This window comes from Schistosoma haematobium, chromosome 2, assembly GCF_000699445.3.
Source record: "Schistosoma haematobium chromosome 2, whole genome shotgun sequence".
Lineage (NCBI taxonomy): Eukaryota > Metazoa > Platyhelminthes > Trematoda > Strigeidida > Schistosomatidae > Schistosoma > Schistosoma haematobium.
Genome location: NC_067197.1, coordinates 14,746,516 through 14,773,375, shown reverse-complemented (window position 1 = coordinate 14,773,375; position 26,860 = coordinate 14,746,516). Strand labels below are relative to the sequence as shown.

Below are 26,860 nucleotides of genomic sequence, written 5' to 3'. Positions count from 1 at the left end.
ATAGTCGTTTTCTTATGTGTAATCAGTCTGAATTAAATATTCTTGTAAACACTAAAGTCTCACTCAAGGAGATCATTATATTTTTATTGTGGATATAATTCAAATTATTTCGAATCACTATCCAGTAGGTTTTTAAGAACTAATTGACTCATTCTGTGTTTAAATATAAATTTACCAGTTCCCATTAACTTTTAGGTGTAGGGATAAGATCAATTCATACTGTAGTTGATTTAGTCTTCATCTGATCTTTAATTTGTAGTTACATGTACATTCATTGATTGGTTCGTTAAAAACCCAAATGGTGTATATCCCTAGATATCTGTTTCAGAAAGCCAATCTTATCAAAATTTCTTATCGAGTTATACATGTTGATATGTTTGTAACCGACAATTTCGCAGCTCGTAAAGGACTGAATGGTGCACAAGACCATGCAATCGGTATTTTTAGAGTCCCGACCACTAAACCTGATAATCACTATTAGTTGTTTTTGTCTCATTTGAATAACCATCTGATTTAAACGACCATCAACTTTGAAAACTTATAGAAATATGTTCCCATTCTTTAATTGGATATGCGGTTCTAATAAGTAAATCTGTGGATAATACGAGCAATCACCGTTGGGAGTGTTTGAAATCAAAACACTTTTTAGTCTCCGACTTTACACTTGTCTATGATGAATTAAAACATACTGATAAGAGAAATTCAAACTCAAATAGCCGAATTGAAGAAGCAATCTGTTTAAAGACAAGCAGATTTGCTTAATGATCACAAAATACTTTGGATAACTAGATGAAAAGAGTTTGAAAATTCATCTTATCGATAATATTCAACTATTTAGAGACTATGCACACTACTAAAACACATGTTTATGGAAGAATCCTCAATTCAGTCACAAATCGATTGGAACAGTTTTGAATGAAGTTAACATTACTGATATCTAATGCATGATTGATAATATAGAAAGTAAGCTACAAATTGATTCATCGAATAGTTTCGGGTTATTAAAAAGATTTGTAGCTTAGAATGATAATTGTGTTGTGATTTCCAAAATCTAATGTCTAACTATAGAATCATATCATCAAGCAAGATGAAATATCCATGGCTAAACGTCAGATTTGCAGAACACTACATAATTGCTGCTAAGTGATGTATTGTTCATCAACATGATTTTAAGGTGGTTCCAACCGGTAATGTATTAAAAACTTTGTCGAAAAGCTAAGAAAAATCGAAATCATACAGGTTAAAGCTTAATTCACTTATGAAATGAATTTGATAGAAGCATTGGTTCATATTAGCATATCAACATTTGATTAGTTGTCTTTTCCCAATGGAAATTGATTGGACAGTTTTTTTTATCACCTCAGCGTGTGTGCTGAAGTCTGGTCAACATTACCATCCATCGATTCCTGGATTTCATTTATAAATTCTTAAGTCAATTTAATCCAATTCTAAATGAGTTTTTCACCATTCGCAACTTCTTGTGTATTATTTCAGCTAACTGACATCATCATGGGATGTTTTGAACTTTATATTTGGTACTTGATAAAAACAAAGTGTACTTTCATTGCATGGCATTGAAGAAGACCACAGAGCATATCAAGTACAATTATATTCATATTAAATATTAGTTCAAACATAGAATACGTTAAATACTCGCCATATGTTCCGCTTCTACGTAATGGTCCCATGTAATTTTGTCTGTATTCTTTTCAATGTTGATCAAGCAACTTGATTTATTCCATGTTTCTCCCTTTATCGTTTTTTTTATCTTTAAGCACAAATAGTCATGAATAATGACGTAGAAAAGTCAAACGATGATGTTCAGTTATCAATTGATTTGGATGGAAATGAAATGACTGGTAAAAATGCCATGTATTTAGCACATGATTTAACACAAGAACAAAAACGTACTGCTGATGTTTTAGGAGAGAATGTATCAAATGGAAATTGTGCTAATAGTCGTAATATACATTTTGTAGACTTACAATTATCTACACCAGTATTACATGGACTACACGATGCTGGATTTATTCGACCATCACCTATACAAGTTAAAGCTATTCCTTTAGGTCGATTAGGTATGGATCTAATTGTTCAGGTACGAGACTTTATGTTTATGTTGTAGACGTTTTTAGGCCAAGTTGAAATGTAATTTTCAGGGTCAATAAAATTTGAGTTGTAAAGAATATTGGTTGATTGTGATGATATTTACTGATTATGTTATATAGATATTTGTCATTAACTTTAATATAAGGGTTCAAAAAATATCAAAGGCTAGAAATGGCTAGTTCTAAAACATTTTAGATTAGAATTGAACAATAATTCAATATACTTCCTGTCGTTCTCACTTATTCGTTAAGTAATGCAACATTTTTTAGTGAAGCGGTGGTTCAGTGTTTAAGGTGTTCGATTTTCAGTTACTAAATCGTGGGTCCATAATCTGTTCCACTAGCTTCCGCCCGAGCGACCAAGTGGTATCAATACCTCTCACACATAAAGTGTAGCTCGAAGCTAAGTATATTAATAATAATACTGGCAAATAAATATCATTTGATTTGACAATGGATTGTGTGAACTATTAACATATTATACGAGAGTTAACAAAAACCCCACAGGGAGTTTCAGTTTCATCGAGACTACAGATACTTTAATGCTGACCAGCGTCAACTAGCATGAAACCTAGATCTAGGCCTTTTCTCTGATCGACTTCAACAACATTGATTTTAACGTCAACCTATGGTTCATTTGATGTTAAATCATTTAGACTTTCGGTCACATTAGAATCCAGTCGCTAAGATTCCACCAGCACCAAAGACTGTTAGGACCTTGCTGTAATAAGTATAGAGAAAAAACAACCTCTGATGACATTCAAAGTCAACGATGTCATCTCTTGACTAGTGGGTGACGTCTGAACCATCTAGTTGATGGGAAATTTTTTGTTAGTGGGAATATTCTTTCCCTAATTTATGTAATTTATTGATCCGTGGCAAAAATTTCAGCATACTTTTCAAAATTCCGTCATTTTTCTAAGCACCCTGATTTTCAGAAACGACCCTTGAAATCAACTGGGGTTCGATCGAAAAGTTAGGATCATTGGAAAGCTACTTCGTTCTAGTAAGGTCAGAATTGATTGGAGTTGGAAATGTGTACCATTGGATCGTGACCCAGTGGTCGAACGTTTAAGTAATCACCGATCTTGAGTTTAACCCCTGATTTTTTCATGGGTCCACAATGCTCAGGAATCTTATCCTAGAACCAAACAACCTGATTCTCAATGGCACCCCAAATGAGGTCGGTCTGTGACGAATATCACCTACAAATCCTTTTTTTGTCATTTCTTCACGTATGAGATTTGTCTAAAGTAAGGGAAACTATTCTTTACAAACCAACTAACTAAATGTTTATTATTTTTATAATTTCCCTTCATCTCTCTGTATTTCCTGTTTTTTTAACATCGGAAAAAAGGCTAAATCTGGTACCGGTAAAACGGTTGTTTTTGCTGTAGTTATTTTGGAAGCAATCAATGTAAAACGACCTACTATACAAGCAATTGTTTTGTCACCAACTCGGGAAATTGCATTTCAATCACAAATGGTTATTGAACGATTAGCCAGTCATATACCAGGTTTAAAATGTCATCTATTTGTCGGTGGTAAGTATATATATATATATACCGTTATGTATTGGCTATTGTCATCAAATATCCATGGATTTATTACCGTAGAGCATGGAAATAGATTTGTCAAATGCATTTTTTTCACTGAGATACTCCTCGTTTTTTGAATATTCTCTGTGAATCTGATCAATGTAAACAAAAAAGGTTTCATCAATGCTCAGTTTGAAATTTTCTTTCGATGAATAAATGCCATTCAACTAAATAACCTGAAATTCTTAGAAAATCATTCAATGAAAAATCTGAAATATAAAGGGTAACTTCTGTGAATAGGTATTGATTGTTCAACTATCAATCCAACCATCAAAAAACTTGAGAAGTCAAAAACCTTTTATATTAAAAATTTCTTGCTTGATACGCTTTACATGCATTCAGAGGTAATGATTCTTCGGTGCTCATCTGGACTCCACTATGACTGAGCGATAATGATTTTATGAAATGTATATCCTGCTTTCTTCGTATACACTTTATCGACAAATCACGTTTATACAATGTAAGATAATGAAAGTCGAATACGAATTGTACTAAGGATATGTATGTTTCAAGCATGCTAGTATTAAACAAAAGATAAACAATAAAAGACTCAGCAAATATATATAACATTGATGTTCGACAACGCACTTATTCAGTGAATGATAAGGTGGTGATTCAGTTTTTATAAGTTTTATAAGAGATTCAGGAAAAAGATACACAAAATCATCATCCCCACATGTATAGAGTCTCAAGGTCACAGTTCAGTAATAAGCACGGGTGGGTATGTGTATTGGTGATAGAATAACCTGAAAGATCACCATAGTTTATCTGTTCAATAGCTAGAGGAAGTCACGTAGGCGTTATGATAGAGAAGCTATTACAAATCCCTAATGTTAATGTAGTTTCATTATCTAAGCTGAGATTAGTTTTATCGTAAAGTCCTCATTGTCTTTTTAAAAAAATCTTTTTAAAGGTGATTAAATTCTCGCAAGAATCCAAACTAACTGTGCAAATAATTCAATTTTCAAAAGCACACTATTTTCAATTCCTTTCTTAAATTTGACTAATAATTATGTTTTTATGTCAACCAATTAGAATGAAAGTCAGCGATCAAGTTCAACTGACTCATGATCTTACTTTACTTACTTACTTACACCTGTTACTCCTCGTGAAGGAGCATAGGTCGCTCACCAGCATTCTCCATCCAACCCTGTCCTGGGCAATCCTTTCCAGCTCCTTCCAGTTGTAATTCATCCTTTTCATATCTGCTTCTATTATCCGACGTAACGTGTTCTTTGGCCTTCCTCTTTTCCGCTTCCCTTCAGGATTCCAAGTTAGAGCTTGCCTCGTGATGCAGTTTGACGATTTGCGTAATGTATGTCCTATCCATTTCCATCGTCTTTTCCTAATTTCCTCTTCAGCTGGAAGTTGGTTTGTTCTCTCCCACAGAAGGCTATTGCTGATGGTATCCGGCCAATGGATGTTGAGTATCTTGCGTAGACAGCTATTTATAAATACTTGTACTTTCTTGATTGTGGTTGTTGTAGTTCTCCAAGTTTCAGCTCCATACAGTAGAATTGCCTTGACGTTCGTATTGAAGATTCTCACTTTGATATTGGTTGAAAGTTGTTTTGAGTTCCATATGTTCTTCAATTGTAGGAATGCGGCCCTTGCTTTGCCAATCCTCGCCTTTACGTCTGCATCTGAACCTCCATGTCTATCGACGATGCTTCCCAGATATGTGAAGGATTCTACATCTTCCAGAGTTTCGCCATCAAGGGTGATTGGATTGCTGTTCTCCGCTTTGAATTTGAGGACCTTGGTTTTCCCTTTGTGTATACTGAGGCCTACTGATGCAGAGACTGCTGCTACATTAGCTGTCTTTATCTGAATCTGTTCACGTGTACGTGATAGGAGGGCTAGGTCATCTGCGAAGTCCAGATCGTCTAATTGGTTCTGAGCTGTCCATTGTATTCCGTGTTTTCCTTCAGATGTCGAGGTCTTCATAATCCAGTCGACCACCAGAAGAAAGAGGAAGGGAGAGAGTAAACAGCCTTGTCTGACTCCGGTCCTTACTTGGAATGCATCTGTCAGCTGTCCTCCATGCACTACTTTGCACTGTAGTCCGTCGTATGAGTTCCGGATAATATTGACAATCTTCTCAGGAACTCCGTAGTGTCGAAGAAGTTTCCATAATGTCCTCCTATCTACACTGTCGAATGCCTTTTCATAATCAATGAAGTTGATGTATAGTGACGAGTTCCACTCAACTGATTGTTCGACGATGATCCGTAGTGTTGCAATTTGGTCTGTGCACGACCGATCATTTCGGAATCCAGCTTGTTGATCTCGAAGTTGGGCATCTACTGCATCCTTCATCCGGTTCAGCAACACTCTGTTGAAGACTTTCCCTGGTATTGACAGTAGTGTAATGCCTCTGTAGTTTTCACATTTGCTCAGATCTCCTTTCTTTGGAATCTTGATGAGGTGTCCTTTCCAGTCCATTGGCACTTGTTCCTCCTCCCAAATCTTTTTGAATAGAGGGTAAAGCATGCTTGTGGTTACTTCGACGTCTGATTTCAGTGCTTCAGCTGGTATGTTGTCGGGTCCTGCTGCTTTCCCGTTCTTGATTTGTCTGACGGCCATTCTGATTTCTTCCGTCGTTGGTGGATTGATATCTATAGGAAGATCTGTGTGTGCTACTTCGATGTTCGGTGGATTCATTGGAGCCGGCCTATTCAGGAGTTCCTCGAAGTATTCTACCCATCTGTTTCGCTGTTGTTGAATTTCAGTGATTGGCTTGCCTTCTTTGTCTTTGACCGGCCTCTCTGGTTTACTGTATTTCCCTGATAGTTTCTTCGTTGTATCGTAGAGCTGTTTCATATTTCCTTCTCTAGCAGCTTTTTCTGCCGTCGTTGCTAATTCTTCCACGTATTTCTTCCTGTCGGCTCTAATGCTCCTCTTCACTTGCTTGTTTGCTTCTATGTATTCAGCTTGTGCTTGGACTTTCTCTGCTCGTGTTTGGCTGTTGTTAATTGCTGTCTTCTTGTTCTTCCTTTCTTTGATCTTGTCCAGTGTTTCTATAGAGATCCATTCCTTATGATGGTGTTTCTTTAGGCCCAGAACCTCTTGACATGTTGAAGTCAATGTTTCTTTGATGCCTTTCCAGTTGTCCTCCATGGTAGTTTCTTCTTCCTTCAGTAGATCTTGAAAGGCTTGGAATCTGTTGTTGAGAGCTATCTTGAATTCATTGAGTTTGTCAGTATCTCGAAGGAAGGCTGTATTGAACCTTTGTAGTGCTGTTTGTCCACTTGTCCAGTTCTTTTTAGCTTCAGTTTTAAATTGGCTACAACTAGGTGGTGATCTGAAGCTACGTCAGCTCCTCTCCTGGTTCTCACATCTTCCATTGTCCTTCGGAATTTTTGTTGATGCAAATATGGTCTATCTGGTTCTCTGTAGTGTGGTCCGGTGAGATCCATGTAGCCTTGTGTATACGTTTGTGTGGAAATATTGTGCCTCCTATGACTAATTTGTTGAATGCACACAAATTTGCAAATCTTTCTCCATTTTCGTTCCTCTCTCCCAGTCCATGTCGTCCCATAATATCTTCATATCCAGTGTTGTCTATTCCGACCTTGGCATTTAGATCTCCCATCAGAATGGTGAGGTCCTTTCTTGAGCATTTCTCTATGATTGACTGCAGCCGCTCGTAGAATTGATCTTTAATGTCGTCGTTGCTACCATTGGTGGGTGCATAACATTGGATAATATTCATTAAGATCCCCTCCTTCTTTGTTTTGAATGATGCTTTGATGATTCTGGATCCGTGGGATTCCCATCCTACAAGTGCATTTCGTGCTACTTTGGACAGCATTAGAGCAACTCCCTGAGTGTGTGGAGCATTTTCCTCTTCGTGACCGGAGTATAGCAGCATCTCTCCCGTAGCTAGCCTTTTCTGTCCAGCTTGGGTCCAGTGGGTTTCGCTGATTCCCAGTACTGCTAAGTTGTATCTCCTCATTTCCGTTGCAAGTTGACTGGTCTTCCCGGTTTCCCACATTGTTCTAACGTTCCATGTACCTATAAAAATTTTTGCTCTGGTTGTTAGAAGGGGCATCGGCCTCGTGGCTTCCGAACGAACTCGGCTTTCACCATGAAGCGTCATAATTCTTCTAAGTGAAGACCTTCTAACTCTCAGGGCAGAGTTAAAATGGTTTGAATTATTTTTTCTGGTAAGCGTTTTTTAGCGAGTTAGTTTTCTACGGGATGGGGACGCTAACCCCATGCCCAATCCTCCTCCTTTACCCGGGCTTGGGACCGGCAGTAACTCTAGAAGAGCTACAGGCGGAGTTACTCATGATCTTAATCATTAAAATTACTATAATATCCACAAAACCCATCTGATATTAATCAACATATGCTCACTAGTGACTGGCTTCATGAGGTATATCCTGGAGTTCTAGTGAGAAGTAGTGACCAGTGGAGTTCAACCAGGTCTATTGTGAGATAGTAACTCACTGAAGACAATGGTGGATGTATCGCTCAATTTCGTGGATTAGTTGAAGTTAGACATTAAAACCGTCGGATGCCGGCTCAGTGGTCTAATGGTTAAGTGATGGCGCGCGAAGCCAGTAGGTCCTGGGTTCGAATCCCGCGGGGGGCGGGTTCGTGGATGCGCACTGCTGAGGAGTCCCATACTAGGACGAAACGGCCGTCCAGTGCTTCCAGGTTTCCAATGGTGGTCTAGCTTCAACTGACTCATGATTTCAACCTGTGAAATTTCCTAAAATCTCCACAAAACTCATTCTGATAATAATTATGTGGTTAAAATGTAAGTGAATTAAAATTCTTTCACTAAAACAAAACCGTTATTTTATTGGAGGAGGAAGAAGAAAAACATACTATGAAGTACAACGTTGCATAGTGACTTACAAGTGTTTAATGTTTTTAAGACAAATTGAAAAACTAATTAAGTCACAAAGAAGTTTCTAAAGAATATCATCAAATTTGTCTAAATCACAACCCTTCTTTTTATGATATGAATCTAGATAATCTACAAGCTTTTATAAAGCTGAGTACAAACATTATAAGACTTCATTCTGTATTATTGTGTTATAATGCAATGTTTCAGTATTATTCATATGTTCTTTTCATTTGATTAACATCACTCTTTTGGAAAGTAGGCGACTAGTTGTTATGTTGTTTCACAAACATCTCAGTTATTAGAGACTATTTTATTCACAGAATTATCTACTTTACTTCGAAACTAATAAAATAACCCCTTCTATTTCCTAATTGATAGTTTCCATCAAAGTCCCAAACAATCAAATATCAACAGCATTTCTCTTGAATTCATGGGGGGGGCGGAATCACATTTCAATGAATTAAAAAATAAATAAAAGCATCCATAAACACTCAACGTTTTTGCAGCTAAATAACTATCACGTCTATTTTACATGTCAAACTAATTATTGGATAGGGTTCTGGCATCACATGCTAATATCCTATATAAACTAATCCCACACAAAAGTACGTTCAAGTCAGAGATTTAATGTAAGCAGAAACATATTCTGTATACCGCTATTAAGTTTAAAGATTTAGACTATGACAATCAAATAGTACTATAACATCCATTAAATAGATTTATAGTAAAAATTCCCTTATCACAATTCCCAAAAAATGACCGTTAACAAAACTAACCTGGGAAATTTCGAGTTGACACTCCTTAGTAGTTGAATCTAGTCCTTCTGTTATTTTGATCATCAGTTAATATTTTAGCTTAGAAAGCTTATTATTAAGTGTCCAATTAACCATTCCAAATATAAATTTAAATCCTTTCAATTCACCTGTATCGATATGGGCTAACTGAAATAAAAGATCACTGGTAAGTGTTATCATATTCAGTTGAATTAAGTCAGAAGATTGTCTTCCGTTCTTGAATTGTAGATTCATCATAAATTTGGTTCTACTTCATGAAAATTAGAGATGAAAAAAGTCAGTCACACCAGTCTACGGTAAACCATATATAAAGAAGAAAAACCAATTAACATCGTGTAGTTGAACACCAACTAACGAAAATGGATCTATCTATTTAACTAATAAATAAAATGTAAACAAGGGGATTGTGCAGTAAATCAGTGATTATATTATATGATTTACATAGATGATTAATATAATTTCTTGATTTTATTCTTAACACTCTTACTCATCTTAACAATTTGGTGTTTTGTCTGACTGCCAAATAGCTCAGTTTAGCTAAAGTCTATCATATGTTTGCTTTTTAATTTCAAATTAAACAAGTCTTCGAAATTTCTAATAATTCATAAAAAAGTAACTTATTACTCTCTCATTACTTATGCTTTTCTTTTCTTTTTGTTTAGGCTTGCCCTTAGCTGATGATTTACGTCATTTATCCAACTGTCATATTGTTGTCGGTACACCAGGACGTGTTCGATATTTATTGGAAGCTGGTTATCTATCTACTGAACATGTAAGACAATTTGTATTAGATGAAGCTGATCTACTTCTATCCGGTGGTACAGATGCTAAATTAACTGGTGGTAGTGCAAACAATGCATTTCCAGCTGATATTAATTACATTTGGTGGAGTTTACCACAATCTAAACAAGTATTAGCTTTGTCAGCTACCTATACGGATTATTTAGTCAATGAACATCTTCCACGTTACATGAATGATCCAGCAATTATACGATTAGCTGTCAAAGATCCAGCTTTAATAGGTTTGTTATCAATTTCAACATAAAATAAGAACATGATTTTTATTTCTGAAATGTTCTTTAAATGATACACTTAGAGTACAATAATGAAATAGTTTATTTGAATTATAAATAACTCCGCCTGTAGCTCTTATAGGGTTGCTGCCGGTCCCAAGCCCAGGTAAAGGAGGAGGGTTGGGCATGGGGTTAGCGTCCCCATCCCGTAGAAAACTAACTCGCTAAAAAAACGCTTACCAGAAAAATAAATATGAAATGAAGAAAATAATTGTTGATTACTTTTGCGATTAAGGTTAGATTTTCAAAGGTAATAGACAAGAACATCGGCTGCACCCAGTTTGTATATTTATTCTTTAAAACATATGTTCAATCAACAGTATAATTGATCATATTCATAAAACCAGTATTACTTACTACATATAAAGCGATTAAAAGTGGTGTCAAGCAAAGCTATTTCATTGCCATAATGGCTTCAAGGATTGTTTTTTCTGTGTGATTTAAGGATTTTACGGAATATCTTACATAGTCTTTGATATTTTTAACATAAAAAACTCAACTTAATAGAACAATTTTTGTGGATTTCTATCCAGTATTACATTTGTTACTTCAAATACTAATATTTTGTTTATGAGATTACAAATGAATACTTGTTACACAATTGGTAAGCTGATCAATTAGTCCACAATAAACAATCAACTGTTGTTTGAAACGTTAAGTTTTCCTAAAATGTTAATAAATAATGACTGTAGGAAGATAAATGACGAATCACTAGAGATGCAAATTGATTGCATTTCAACTTGTGTTGTTGTGATCTCTGACCCAGTGGTTCTAATGACAAAACATCCACCGCAAAGTCTGAAGGCCCTAGATTCCATCGTCAATGGATTCGTGGATACGCATTGATGAAAGATCCTATACTAGAACAAACCAACTATCCAGTACTCCCTAGTCGTCAATGGCATCTCAATTGAAATCAACCTGTAACTAAGACACCCTATAGATATATAAATCCTCGAGAGTAAACGAATATATATATATATATATATATATATATATATATATCAGATATCAGATATCAGATATACAGTTAAATGCAAAACAATTAATCATTATTAAAGTCGACTTTGTGTTATTTTCTATTCAACATGAAACACAGTGAAAAAATAAATGTCCAAATCACGAAGAGATTGATACTAAACAAGTGAACATTTGGGTGTTGTGTCAGTAGTCTAAACATTAAATGCTTGCTACGAGGCCTGAGGAATGTGAGTTCGATCCCCGGTGGGACCGAAAGGTGCGCACTACTGAGAAATTATATACTAAAACGAAACAGATATCCAGTACTTCCTATTTTTCAGTAGTTATCTAAGAACTGTTCGTCATGTAAACTATGAAATAAACTGATAATACATAAATATTGATATGAATTATTTGTAACAAATAATTAGCCAAGAATAAAATGTGTACGTCACTAAACAGCCAATGATTCTTCAGCTCTGTCAATTATAAAGTATTTAACTTGATTTATGTTATTAACGTCAAATGGGTTCGGGATGATGTAATCTGTTCTTTACTTGGGACGTAAATTGTACAATAATCCGTCCTTAATTTTGTAGAGAATATTAAACATTGTATGGTTACTTTTTTGGATGGTTGTTCTAGATGATTCTGTAATGAATGAGGACTCAGGCGGGGAAATCCAATCTATTATTTAATGCAAAATTACAGTGCTTTGGTAAAATATGAAAACCATACATTAAATAATTCATTTGCACATCTTTTATCAATTGCTCTCTGGTTACATTCCTGTTCTCTTCAGTTCGAACTTCTCAACCTTCTGTTGCCATGCATTCTACTTCCGTTTGGTGTTACATACTACTTAGGTCGACAGGCATAAGTAGCATACAACACAGTGCTTCCAAATTTACGCGTAGTGTTACTGCCTTAACTAAGCTTGAAAATTTGTGTGCTTACACCACTTTCTCGATTTAGTTAAACAGTCATTGTAAACCAAGTTGCTCTAAATAGCTGTTTCATTGTAGTATGGGGGCTTCTTCACTAGTGTTCACCCAGAATTGTTAGGCTTTTCCTTGAGGTCTGAAATGTAAACACTTGTTCCAAAGCCGATACGTGCTATGACGAAAATTTTTTGTAGTGGTTTCTGCTTCACAATTATAGTCTAAATAAAGTCGTTCCATGATGTAAAACTACAAATTCAACAATTTTTACAGTCCCCTATACTAATAAGTGTGAAATTATCACTAGAATGAGTCTCAGTTCAATTCATATTTTCCGACGCAAAGTTACCGTGTTTATTGGGAAGTCGTTTCTATAAAAGTAAACATATAGTAATGCGTTGTTTAAATTACTGAAACAACAGAACATTGTTCTCAATATCAAACTGACCTCGCTAGAAGAACAAAATTAAAAGTTATCGATCGAAAAGTTGTTGCTGTCGTGTGCACATATATGTGTTATTTTCTACAATCTCATACATCGTACTATATCAGTGGTCTAGAGTGTAAGCGTTCACACGAAACCGAAGGTCCTGGGTCCGACTCCCGGTTCCGGGATCGTGAATTAGCACTCCCGAAGAATCCCACACTATAACGAAACAACCGTTGAGTGTTCCCAGGTTTTCAATCGTTATCTAAATTAGATCGGTTCATGATTTCAATAAAATTACTATATAATCAAGTCATCACTGAATAAATTGTCTTCATCCTTTTTCCAAATAATATCATCATTATTATTATTAATCATTTCCGTAGGTGTACGTCAATTTTTCCATCTTATTCAACCAACAACACGTGCTCCTATTTCAGTATTTGATGCTAAAATAAAATTTCTATGCAAATTACTCAATGCTACTGAATTTCAACAGTGTTTAATTTTTTCAAACTTTCATAATAAGTAAGAATTGAATTTTATTTAAGAAATTATTTCAATGTTTTTTTTCCTCTACTCTATATCTAACATTTTATTCATTGTACTATGAAGTTCAGTTTGAAAAAATACAACCAAGAGAATTCTTTCAGTTAAAGAAGTTACGTTCACTTTTATGAAGAACGTAAAAGAGAGTTACAGAAGGATCATAACTGATTTCTATTTTGAGCCATGTCTGATAGTGTCTCTAGACATTGTGTTGTATCATCTATAAAACCCCAATCAGGAAGTGGTAAAGGACCAACAGAAGTCAGTCCTGTACAGCTTTCTTTCATACCACGACGCCATGTCATACACTGACCATCTATCCGTTTTTTCCAGCCGGTCCCATAATCGACAAATAATGCACGATGTGGAATTCGTTGAGACGACCTTCGCAAGATATGTCCAAGCCACCGAAGTATATGTTTTACGATATTGACACCAATTGAATTATCGTTACTGTGTCCGGACACGCGATTCTGAACATCTGCATTACTAACATGGTGTTGCTACTGAATGTCAGTGATCCTTCAGAGGCAACGATGATCAAATACAGAGAGTCGTCTAACATTCTTGACTCAGAGAGGCCAGATCTCACAAACATAAAGCAAACTTGCTCTCACCGACGTGTTATAGACCCGATCTTTTACAACTAGACTAATATCACGAAAGCGCAAAAGATGACCCAGATTGACATAAGCCGCTTTGGATTTCACTGTATGTGAATTGATCTCATCACTCAGACCACCGCCAGCATTTGCTCAGCCACTCAGGTACATGAACATCTCGACTACTTGTACCTGCTCATTACGCGGGGTGAGCGCAGGCCCAAGGTTCTGCCAGTCTTGTAAAGGTACTTTGTTCTTGGAAGGTGCGAAGCACATGCCATGCGGATTGCATGGCTTGTGTATCATCCGCATACTCAATGTCAAAATGTCTTTCTTCACGCAACCGATCCACACCACCATTACCTACATCCATCAGAGCTGTTTCCAGAACGTCATCAGTGGAAAAGTTGAAGAAGAATTGTGAGATAGGACAACCCTGCCTAACCCCACTGCTTGAATAGAACAGTGGAGAGAGGTGGTTGTATGCCATCACTTTGCCTGAATTGTTATTGTATAGGGCTTCCAAGATGTTAAACTTTTCAGGCACACCCTTCTTCAATGGAGATTCCCAAAGAACAGTCGTGTCCAACGAATCGAAGGCGGCCCTAATGTCAAGAAACAATACAATTGTTGGTCTGTGATAAGTATGACGGTGTTGTAACATTTAGTGGAGGGTGAAGAAATGATCAATACATCCTCAACCAGAAAGAAAACCAGCCTTCATCTCGCGAGTCAATCTTTCTCGGCTTTTGAACAATCTACGAAGTATGACGGAAGCCAATGGTTTGGATGCAATCGAAAGTAGACTTATCCCCCAATAGTTGTTGCAGAAACAACTTGTACCCTTTGTAATGATAAGAACAACTATCGACTCATTCCATGATGTTTGAACGCCCTCTAATTACCAAACATTTGCTAACAACTCAGTCAGTTTCATAATTGCACTACAATATTTGCATGTTTCAAGATAATGAATATGAACAGTTAGATTAAATGAGTTCCCGCACTCCATTTCAAATCGCTAGGATTATTTGAAATAATTCATTAGAATTTTCTTATTAAATAACTGCACTACAATCGTTATCTTAGAAATTGCTCATCTCTGCCAGCTCCCTCCAAAAATGCTTACAAAGCTTAGTCATCCTGATGACAACCTTCAGTTATGTGTAAAACAAAAGGTATACATTCCAATTTTAGATCACAGAACTTATATAACCAAATTTCTTACTTTAACTTTGGTTCATACTAAAGATCTAAGTGTGAAATTGACAGAAGTTTAATTAACTCAGCTTACAAAAATTATGTTATAAATATGAATCCTGTTTAATTTACTAAAGTTCAAAATATCGGATATTGTCACCAACATTTATATAGTAATTGTTTGTGCGACTTAAAGTCTTTATGGTGTTACTAATTTTTAAGACTATATGAACTGAAATTTATTCTACCATCGACCACTGCTGCTACTACTAATTGTCACGGTATAAATCACAACTCTTACCTATTTGTTTTTCTTGGAAAAATCTTCTTACAGTGCTCAAGATTTATGTGATGCATTGTGTTCACGTGGTTGGCCAGTTAGTTATATATCTAGTAGTTTAGAACAACGCGAACGTTTTCGTGCATTCAATAAATTGCGTACATTCCAGTGTCGTGTACTTATTACCACAGATTTAGTAAGTATAATTTTATACTATTTTTTGTTTTCTTTTTGGTATCAGATAGTAAACAATAGGTTGGTTATGAATAATTCAGATATATAAGATTAGCACTATAAAATACATTATCATCGAATCGAGTGAGATGTAAACAAGTGAAAAGAAGAGAAAGAAAATAGCATAAATTTAATCCAGTAGACGCCGACTCAGTAGTTTAAAGGTTAAATACTTACCAATGTATAAATGGGTTGTTTTCTTTACTTTCATTTTTGATTGAATTGTGTAGAAACAATAGTTATTTACCACTGTAAATTGCACCAAACCATAAATCCTATGAATAATATGTAAATATCGATTCATAGGATATGACTTTATATGGTGAACACGAACCATATCCCCTTCACGGAACACAGGTTTTCTTACTGAATAATCAACTCTTGGAACTTGTTGTCCGGAGAATTAATGTCTATGTTTCCATTAAAGAAAACAATAGATGCATAGTGATAGACATGTGTATTATTATTATTTATATTTCCCTTATGCTAGTGTTTGATTACTTGATTTATTTGTAAGTGTTATGATAATCTTCTTAACGTATCCCATTATCTATGAATATGCTAACACTGTTTATTGTGTGTGCCAAAATGATCTACGGCCCATGTAATATTTTAACCGTCTCCCCAAACTACCAATCAGAAAGTCAGGAAGAAACTAAACAAGTACTTTGTAATATTCTTTGTTACTCCGACTTTTAAACTAGGGCGGTTATGTATATGAACTGCAAGACAGATCACCGTTAATAACAAATCTCTATATCTACATATCTAGAACATCTGTGGTACAAAACTGAGTAGCGGGATTTTGATTAATTAAGCATATTTTTGGACAGTAAACGATATAACAATAATTCGAGTCAAATAAAAGCTTACAATCGAAAGAATTTAGAATTGCCATAACTCACCTGTTTGATAAATATACTAGTGTATATATATATACTGAATTTTCAATGAACAACTTCCAAAGTTTCCCGTTTTCATCTATTCCACTAGCCTTGATAGTAAGCTGAAAAGCAAACCGACACATACTCGGCTATTTGGAGAATCGACAGCGTTTTTTATACCAATTAGTTCATTCTTCACCACATTATACATCCCTTTGCTATACATGCATGCTGATTACGTCCAGACTGAATTGATTAGTTAGCATCATCATTATCAAACTAGGAAGTATAATCATCTCAATTCATAAAACGTTTCAGCCTTGATATTAATACTTTACTTTTAGACTTCGCGTGGGATCGATGCAGAAAATGTCAATCTTGTAATCAGTCTAGAAGTTCCCTGGGAGCATGAAACTTATGTACACCGAGTGGGACGTGCTGGTAGATTCGGTAATAATAATCTTTATTTCTGTCTTGCACTCATATATATGACCGTCATGATGTGTGTTACTGGTCGATTTTTCATTGTTGTTTTTTCTATCTTCCGAATTGCTGTAATATATTTCCTATTTTAATTAAGGGATTTATTTAGTTTAAGGAGAAAGAGTATATTTGTAAAATCTCAGCGATGAAATTTGAAGTCCAACGCTTCGCCCGGCAATCTGGTTCAAGCTTTTTCTCCTTAATGTCTTACATTTACTCAGAGCCTAAATGCTATGAAAATATTCATTCAAATTTAGACGAAAGTTTTTATGTATTATTCTGCAATTTTTCTAGTTTGTCCGAAATCTTATCGAATGTGTACAAATTAGAATTTACTATGATAATTACCACATTGCATGTATTTAATTCTTTCGAGATAGTAGATGTAACAATACGGATTGTTTATGGATCATGATACGATATGTGTAGAATTCAACATCTATAGCTTGACTATTTAGAGGTGGTCTACTTGCAAACACTCATAAGTCGTTTAGACCTGTAAGAAAACAGATAATATAAGCAAATGAACAACTTCTTGTTAAATGTATTATTAGGCCCATTTTTAAGGTGTACACATGGAGATTACAGGAATTATAGCACAATATACGATCGTCAATTGACCAAAGGTAAAAATGATTAATCTCGCCAAAGTCCTACGATCAAATTAGAATTCTCTATCAATCAATAATTACATCGGGCTACTGAGTGTAGTGTTCTCAATTTAGTATTAATTAACACCACTGTCACATGAACAAATTATTCGAAATAGTCTTGTATTCGATAGGTTATAGCTCTTCGAATAATATCTTCCATTCAGAATCCGCTTGCCATAAATTCTGACTGATCGCGGTATATGAACGTCCTAGGTTCGGTCCCTGGTGTGGTCGCGGTTATGTATCTCTTACCTATGTCATCGGTTGACTGTTGCGCTATATTGTGAAACAACTTACGCTTGAAGTATGTACAATTGGATTTCAACCTGATGACTTGATGTTAATATATCGACCACAATACTCAAATATTGTGCATTAGAACTCAAGCGGATTTGTAAGCGCTTACTGACAAAGAATCCTAATGTTAGACAATACATATTTCCAGTACTTTCTAGTTTCCGATGGTTCATCAGTTCATTTCAATCCTCGGCTAAAATCAATATTGTACAAATATCTTTTTTGAAGTAACAAATAGTTTTCTGTCCTATTCAATCGCTTAATGTTTTTGTTGATAAGCTAACGTCTTGATTTTCTGAAAGTATTATTAACTGTACCAATAGTTCGAAATAATTTTAAGCATATTATTGATTAGTATCAAAATATTAACCTTCATTACTTTTTTTAGGAAGCTATGGAGCTTCTGTAGTTATTGTTTCAGATGTAGGCGATGAATGTGATCTATTAAAAAAGTTACAAGCTAACTGTCCAACACAAATTCGTGAATTACCCGGTAGGTTTATGTTACTGCTTTTTCTCTGTACTTTTCAAAGTACAATATGTGTCATATTTGATCATGCTATAAAGTACCTCTGAAGCACCAAACTCTATCCGGTCTTTTTTATCGAAATACTGACCAGGATGATTTTCCTTTCTAGCCAAAGATCATTTAAATAACTTGATACAGATTATGTTGGCAGAGTAAACATATAAAGTATGGAAAATAGTAATAAATAAAATATTTTACCGAAACCAATTAATCCAAGGAAGAGTTAAGGGTGTTATAGGTTTCTTATGAATAAAAAGACTTGGGTTGTTAGCTCGAATTCTTATAGCTTCTGCTATAGGAAGATGATAAATCACTTTAAATGACCTATATCTGTCTAATACGTGACCGCTACCGATCAATTATGATAGAACAGAGCTACGTTTTGACGATACCCTTTCCTAACCACAAAGAGAGGTGTTCGCTAATTCGTTGGCTCAGTTTGCACCCATTATAGCCTTTTCCAAAATAGCGGCTGAATTCGTAGGTACACATGGATGTGGAAAACTAGATAACATACCCTTTAGTTAAGTAACCACTACAGGTCGGCCAAAAAACTAAAGACAAAGGTTAGCTACATTAAAGGTCCTCTACACTGCTTTGTTCAGTCTATCTCATACTACATCACTAGCTATAGCTTCAGGAAGAGGTTCTTTACTAACCATCAATGTGATTACTTTTCTGTTCATCATATCCAAATGTTTCGTCAGAAAAATTTGTGGATAACCCGTTTCAATCAACATATTATGAATGAGCTCTAGTTCCTTTTTTTGGTGTCGTATGAGAATATCTTCCTCGCCCTATTCCTAAGGCATCTAACTAGATTTCTCTTGTAGTGAGTGAGTACAAAGCTCAAGAAATGTATGTATTGGCTTACCAAAGAACTTTTACTATACATACGTCTGCTGATACAACCATCTTTTTTCTGTTTAATTAAATGTTATTTGTTATCAAATTCGTCCTCATATGTAAATCTGATTGCTGAGTGCATATTGTTCAACTCCCTTGATTCGTTTTTTTTATCTTCATATATCCATATAAATATTATTGTAGATTAAAAATAAAACCTGATAAGGATCTAATTGAAAACAATGTCATTGTTTATAAGCGTATGTAATTTCGAATTATTCCGATAAAATTAATCCTTCTGTTTGTTTAATTTTTAAGTTTCATATTTACAGTTCAACGTTCAGATTAACTCTTTTATACAGTTAAACGGTAAAAATATTTGCATATAACCTCTCTTTTTTTAAAACAACGCAAACTTTTATTACAGATCCTATACCATCAGATTTGGCAACACCGAATTGTTCAATTGAATTGGATAATTTAGTGACAGTAACAAATCGTATGAATAATATTCAGCCGCGTTCAGTTATGAAGACGACTACACCAAAAATTAAAAAAAATCAAATTAATAATACTAATGAGAGTAAACTACACAATAATTCAATTCAATCATCAAATGAATTAACATCATTATTATTTAAACAAAATGAAGAGAATATGGAAAAGAAGAAATTAATTTCTACTAATTTATCAAATTCAAAAAAGAAACAAATGAAATCTATCACAAACAATAATCATTATCAATCAATAAATGATCAAAATGCTTTAATTGTACAGTTATCAAAATACATGGATATAATAGAATCGGAAGTAGGTCTCAAATGTGTACATACATATCATATATATATAAATGAATGACATTTACAATTATTGCATAAATCTATCTGTTTAATTGTTTTCAGACAAACGTCTAGATTTGATTTGACCATCGAAACATCCTGACAATTTTTTTTATTAAAGTCAATAGTAGATAATATTGGAATATAGGATGTATGTTTATCTTGTTTGAGAATCATCAGCTGAATACATCACATCTCAGTGGAAACACCAACAATAGGATAAGTGTGCATTTAGTTGACGATTCTCAAACAGAATAGTACACGTGTCCCAAATCCTACACTTAGCCAATATTTAACTTAACTAAAAACTTGTAATTAAATGACAATATCGAAGTAGTTCACTCAGGATACATATATTTCAATAAAAACTGGTTGATTCCAAATAATCATTAACACCAGCAGCTATGATGCCATAAAAACTGATTTCAAAAAAATGAATTTCTTGAAGCTCTATTAGGAAATCATAGTGTCTAATTAATCAGGATGAATAAGAAGACAAACGCTTAGAAATAACAATGAATAATGACCATTTTGTAGTGATGAATTGAGTTTTGAAAGTGTTAACTTCTGAACATCAGATTCAATAGTTGAATAGTGAAGAATATGACCCTGAAACCACAATGTTTGGGTGCGCACTTTCCAGAAATACTAAATTAGTATGAGGCAGTAGTACATCACCTCTTGGTTTTCAATCATTTTTATTTCCTAGTGGAAACTATTTATATGAATACCAGTTTACTCTTTTCTACCGCTTTTTCATTAATTAGATCGATTCTGTATCACCATTGGGTACCACTATAACTTGGGAAAATAAATCTGCACAGAATGTGGATGAAATCGAAAAAATTCTTCCAAATTTACTCACTAGTTATCATAAAAATGGTATGCAGAATTCAACTAATTCAGAAATTTCAAAAGATGCAAACAGTGTTGATAACCAGTTTATTAATAATTCTAAAGCTAATCAACATCTTAATCGTCATGATCATCATGAAAGCGATATTAGTTATACTACTCCAGATGACGATAGTAATCACGACGATGCTGTGAACGATAAGAATATCAAACCGAAAAACTTCACATCATATTTTAAGAAGTATTCTCCCACAACAAATGATATTCACTGGACTTCTAGACAAATTTCAGCTTGGTATGAATATCATAAATTAGTAGATTATGCAAATTATTTTTATAACGAATGGTATTCTGCTATGAAAGAATATGATCAAGCTGTGGCCCATTTAAATCAATTGCGACAATTGCAACATTGTACAGATTAACAAAGAGAAGCTTTCAAATAATTCCTTCCACTGAACATTCATTTTCAGTCCGAGACTAACTGTATATTTATTCGGTTTGTTAGAATCCTTCAACTGGTGATGGGAATACTTTGTATATTTTATATATATATATACATATATATATATATATATATATATATATATATATATATATATATATATATATATATATGATGAAATAAAATTTAATGCTGAAAATAAATCAGTGTTCTTTCCAGTCATTATTAACCGATATTATGATAGTTGCTGTTGGTTTTAACATAATTAACACAATCCCACGTGTTTAGTTTTTGGAAACCTGTTTGTTCCACTGAAAAATCCACGTTCAGAATTGTACACACAGTACGAGTCTACCAACAGTTTTAATTACATTCCTCTTATTAATACTAACAATGTTTGAAGCTGAGCTGCACAACTACAAGATATAAATTGAATAAAATTTTACCACAATTTTGTTGTAAGATTTTCCATGTCAATAGAGTCTAGACTGTAACATCGACTATTATCTAGTGAAAAAGCCTGCACAGCAACGCGCACACATATAGGAAAAGAATTTACATTACAAACTGTTTAGTCGGTATGGTGAGATTTCCTGCCACTTTTTACACATTTGTAAGTCCTAAAGATCTAACCACACTTTCCCCGGTAGAAGCAGTCATAATCGTAATCTGCAACTAGGTTCCTCCGATAACATAACTCGAAACCAATCTTGATGCTATCGATATATTCATTCTTTTCCCTTCTCTAAATGCTGAATTAAGTAACTATTAATGAGAGCTCATGTTATTTGGCTTTTGTTACTATATGTTTACTCTTTCTTCAGATAATAACCTTGATGACACTTTTCTAAATCACATTTCCATAATGACCTTTGCTGTTTTCTAATTAGCCTGAATCGCTTCTAATTTGCTCTTATCCCCTCCAAAGTCATTGCAGGTTATTACATAAACTGACTCGTCCCTTTACAATTTTTGACTTCTGTTCAGAATATCAAGCTATTTTAAAAGGCCCGCTTTCTCTGTCTTATTGTGCAGATTATTAATCCTAAAGTCTTATTTTGTGTCAGACACCCAATGCATTTATGTTTCTCTCGTTCGTAATCAGGGATTTACCTTAGGTCAACCAGAAACCTCAGTGGACATAATTGCTTTTTTCGTTCATTGATTTAACAGTAACATTCTGTAATTCTTAATCGTTACTCATGAACCACATTTCTTGTTTAGTTTACTGCTGTAAGTGATATTATTTCAAGTTCTTTAAAACCCATCCTGTTGATTTCCTCTTACACTGTTCTGATGTGCAGTATGATAAATTGGGTCTATGCAAATGTGTACCAAGTATTACGCTGATTTATGGCCAACTAAATAGATTATTTGGATAACTTAATCGTAAGATTTTAAATACCTACTCCTACATTTAAGAATATCATGAAAGGTAGTCGTAACTGCTTGCAATCTCTGGAAGACATTATTTGCCTTATACATACATTTCACAGATCGAAATCATGAGTCAATTGAAGCTAGACCACCACGGAAAACCTGGACGGCCGTTTCGTCCCAGTGCGGGACTCACCAGCAGTGCGCATCCACGACCCCGCACCCCGCGGGGTTCGAACCCAGGACCCACTGATTTCGCGCGCGAGCACTTAACCACTAGACCACTGAGCCGGCATCCAACGGTTTTAATGTCTAACTTCAACCAACTCACGAAGTTGCGCCACCGTACACCATTGTCTTCAGTGAGCTGAAATCTCACAACAGACGTGCTTGAACTCCACTGGTAACCTCTTCTCACTAGAACTCCTGAAGTCAGTCACTAATGAGCAGTTGATTATTATCAGAAGGGGTTTATGGAGATTTTAGAAATTTCACAGATTGAAATGATGAGTCATTTTGATGGATTATTTATTCATTTTCAGCCTTACAAACAATTCTCTCGTTAATTTATTGCGTACTTCGTTTGTCATCTGAATACCAAACATTGAGCCGAAATTTAGTTTCGGGACGTAGTGATGCTACTCAGTTGCTCAAACAAAACAGATGAAGAGAGGTTTAAAACTGAGACTTATCAGTTGGAGCTCGATTACTTTAGTCTTATTACTAGATGAATATAGTGGAACAATCTAGAAAAAATGTTTACGTTCCAATTCACTTTAACATGAAAACACAAATCAACTCCCAACTTAAATGATGGCTTTACAGACGTGTAAAACCTAAGGGCGACTCCGCTTCACAGTCTCTGATCTAATATATTTCAGTTATATTTACTTATAAGTAGATACTTGAGATAACGCGACCAAATGCTGAAAAAACCCACAGTGATGATTGATTATACAGCATTTTAACACGGGGAATCTCCAGCCACATAGAAGAAGTAGGTAGAATAGAACCATTTCACATTCACTTCTCAAATACTATGGAAATCTTTACGAATATCACCGAAAAAAGACGTTAGCTTTACCTAAAGCCCAAGAAAAAGTAACCAAACAACATAAATGATATATTTTCCTAACAAAATTTTACTACTAACAATTATTCAGTAGAAAGACAAGATAACAGAAAGCGGTAAAACTAGGACGGGATTACGTCCAATTCCCAGATTTTAGATCAGGTTTCAGTCTATCTAACTGATAAAACTGGACTACTAACCCTAAAAATTCGGGGGTTATTCCATGAGCACCGGCACCTCTCCCTCGCTTTAGACTACTTATATCTCTGTCGACCACACTAAGAGTTTGAGGACTTACATCTGTTTGATGATCAGGATTGAGTGAATCAGTTAGCTGCAACGTAGAACCAGGCACATATATCCATCGGTCTAAGTTGCTACATTTTATTTACACAAGATGAACACCAAACTCATAGTAGTTACTTCAATGGTATTAACATGTAAAAGAAAAATTTTAGCTAATGTTAGTCAACCTAATCGCTGAAATTGGCCCACCATGCCTAAAGACCTCTGAAGCCAATCCATATGGACCAGCTAATCTTCCTCGTTTCAAACTATAGCCTTTCGAACTTCAGAAAGTCAGCCGACCTACTTCAATGTTCCATTCAGGCTGTCTAAGAATGGTGGGCAGTTGTAGAGTAGCTGAACTGCTCCTTAAAGCGTCCCGCCCATCGTTTCCCGACAGTTGCTGCTACCACAACGTTATGGTCGATCTTGCCTATCGTAATGAACCAATCGAGCTATACTGGCTGAACGTCTGGGCTGAGGGCAGATAAGAGTGTACTCTTTTCCTGAGACCGTCCTACTTACACATGTCTTCTTAACTCCAGTTTCCTTTATTAGTCTAGAAAACTGTCTGGTGTTACCTATAAACGCTGCCTTTTCCATCTCTTTTGCTTTCATTGCCCACTACTGCTTACGATCGTCTTGTAGACTCTTTGTTAGCTTACATTTTTTTGTTTCTGCGCTTCATTGTATTCGGAGCCTATACAGAAAGACAATAAGGAGAGGAACGATTATCAACTCGTCTAATCAAACTAAAAGGACAACCGACTTAATAACACATAACCGTATTACAATTATAACTCGTAATTAAAGAAGGAAACTCGCTTTAGACAACTTATAACCTTTCCAGCCTCAAAAATTTAGTTGAACGAAATACATCAATTTGGTGATCAGAATTCAATGAATAACAACCCCACACTGGTTTCCAGTATAGCTCTAGATAGTTGCCTGCTGTTACCTATCTCTGATGCCTTTTCCGTCTCTCCTGCTTGCGCTACATGCAACTGCTCACGATTATTGCATAGGATTTCTTTCAGCCTACTTTTAAGCTGTCCCCACTGCTTATCGTGTTCGGAGCCAGGAGAGATGAGTTCCCGAGTAATTATCAATTATTTAAACCTCTCTGAAATCCACTACCCCTCCCTAATCTTTTGCTTCAATTTACTAGTAGATATCACTAGTATTTCCACAGCTAATTGCACACACTAAATGGTGAATAGACGTTATTCGGAGCTATATGCCAACAAATAGGCCATTACAGTCGATAAATTATATCAGAGACAAAATTACCATAATAAAATATCTCCCCACTGCTCATTGACCACAAAACATTTGCAGAATAAACTCAGAATCACGACAACGCACTCCTCAGTAATCGCAATAAAAATGCTAACGACTTGACGGCTGAATACTCAAAAACAAGAGAAACCCAAGTCCAGCTATATGAAGTAGAATGTGAAAACCCACAGTCAACATAATGAAAGGAACTATTCATATCAAACACCAACAGACTCGGGTCTTCAGTGCCTAATTGAAATAATAATATTCCTCAACTGTGTATACGAACACACACACGCAACCTCAGAGAGTAATCTTCCAATCCCACCCATAAAGCAATAAGCATAGAACAACCAGTTCTTAGTTGTTACTTCAACCAAAGACAACAGTAACCATAAATAACACTCCGCCAAATATACTTATAAGTATTATAATATTATGTCTGTACGATGCAGTCTGGTAACGGACTCAACTAGTACATTATTTATACGTTGAGTGGTTCATAACCAGCAATTGCAACAATCGCCACACACGTATACACCAGCCACGTGGTCTGGGGAATACGCATACTACAATCCCGCGTCTTACATTATTAGTTCCCATAATATCACCAAGTTGTGTGCCCTAAACATAATGTTCGGTATGGGAAAACCCAGGCGCTTCCACAAGCAGTAGGTAATTCCAAATCTGCAGTGTCGGCAATATCCTATACGAATGAAGGTCATTAGTTAGAATAACAGTTGAGGACAGTAACTACATATGTAGCGTAACTAAATTATTTCATTGCTTCGTATAATTAGGAAACTGTACACATGCAATACTACGCATCGCCATTACAATCACGTCCCTCACTGAAACCACTCGAAAATCCCGCTGGGTATGACGGACAACAACTTTGCATCGAATGCCCATGTTACTACTCTGCGGAATAAAAACTTCAGTCCCCTGCAAACTTACATCCTACGTTCCGTACTCCTCAATAACTTAACGAGGCAGTATCAAACACGAGACGTTTCCAATGAACATAACAACAAAAACTAAGAACAGACCGCCTTATTATCCCACTAACCAAATCACACCAATAGCTCAATCGTTAGCGTGTTAGGTCGGATAATCAAATCGCAAACAGACATACAAAATATATTTGATGTACATTCTCTTGAATGGACATAATTTATCACGAACAGGAAACTCGCACAAGAAACGAGTGGTAATAATGGCCACCATAGCACTATACAAGTAAAGCGAACTGGACAAAACACCAAAGGTAGCAGAGAATAGAATCAAAGCAATACAAGTTTAGAATTTGACTGATAAGAAAAATCTTCAGCACAACGCTTACTGACTTCGATCTGCATCAGTTTAGGTTAACAACAGTTTACAGCTACCT

The 26,860-nt window shown here is 35.3% G+C and overlaps 1 protein-coding gene across 1 annotated transcript; it reads left to right on the top strand.

The window, feature by feature from the left end:
* The first annotated feature begins 36 nt into the window (after window positions 1-36).
* On the top strand, window positions 37-21,679 carry DDX20 (DEAD (Asp-Glu-Ala-Asp) box polypeptide 20). The gene is made up of 10 exons (XM_051214416.1): window positions 37-124; window positions 1,776-2,098; window positions 3,466-3,652; window positions 10,024-10,383; window positions 13,149-13,290; window positions 15,448-15,589; window positions 16,856-16,961; window positions 18,333-18,437; window positions 19,747-20,129; window positions 20,926-21,679. The coding sequence occupies exons 2-10, from the start codon at window positions 1,787-1,789 to the stop codon at window positions 21,436-21,438; spliced, it is 2,250 nt and encodes a 749-aa protein (XP_051067586.1). The 5' UTR covers window positions 37-124; window positions 1,776-1,786; the 3' UTR covers window positions 21,439-21,679.
* Window positions 21,680-26,860: the final 5,181 nt, after the last annotated feature.

What these genes read in the sequence shown, in the direction of transcription:
- DDX20 (XM_051214416.1), top strand. Translation starts at nt 1,787, where the DNA reads ATGAATAATGACGTAGAAAAGTCAAACGATGATGTTCAGTTATCAATT. An exon ending in GGGACGTGCTGGTAGATTCG is followed by an intron (nt 16,962 to 18,332) that starts GTAATAATAATC and finishes TACTTTTTTTAG; the next exon opens with GAAGCTATGGAGCTTCTGTA. An exon ending in ACAAATTCGTGAATTACCCG is followed by an intron (nt 18,438 to 19,746) that starts GTAGGTTTATGT and finishes CTTTTATTACAG; the next exon opens with ATCCTATACCATCAGATTTG.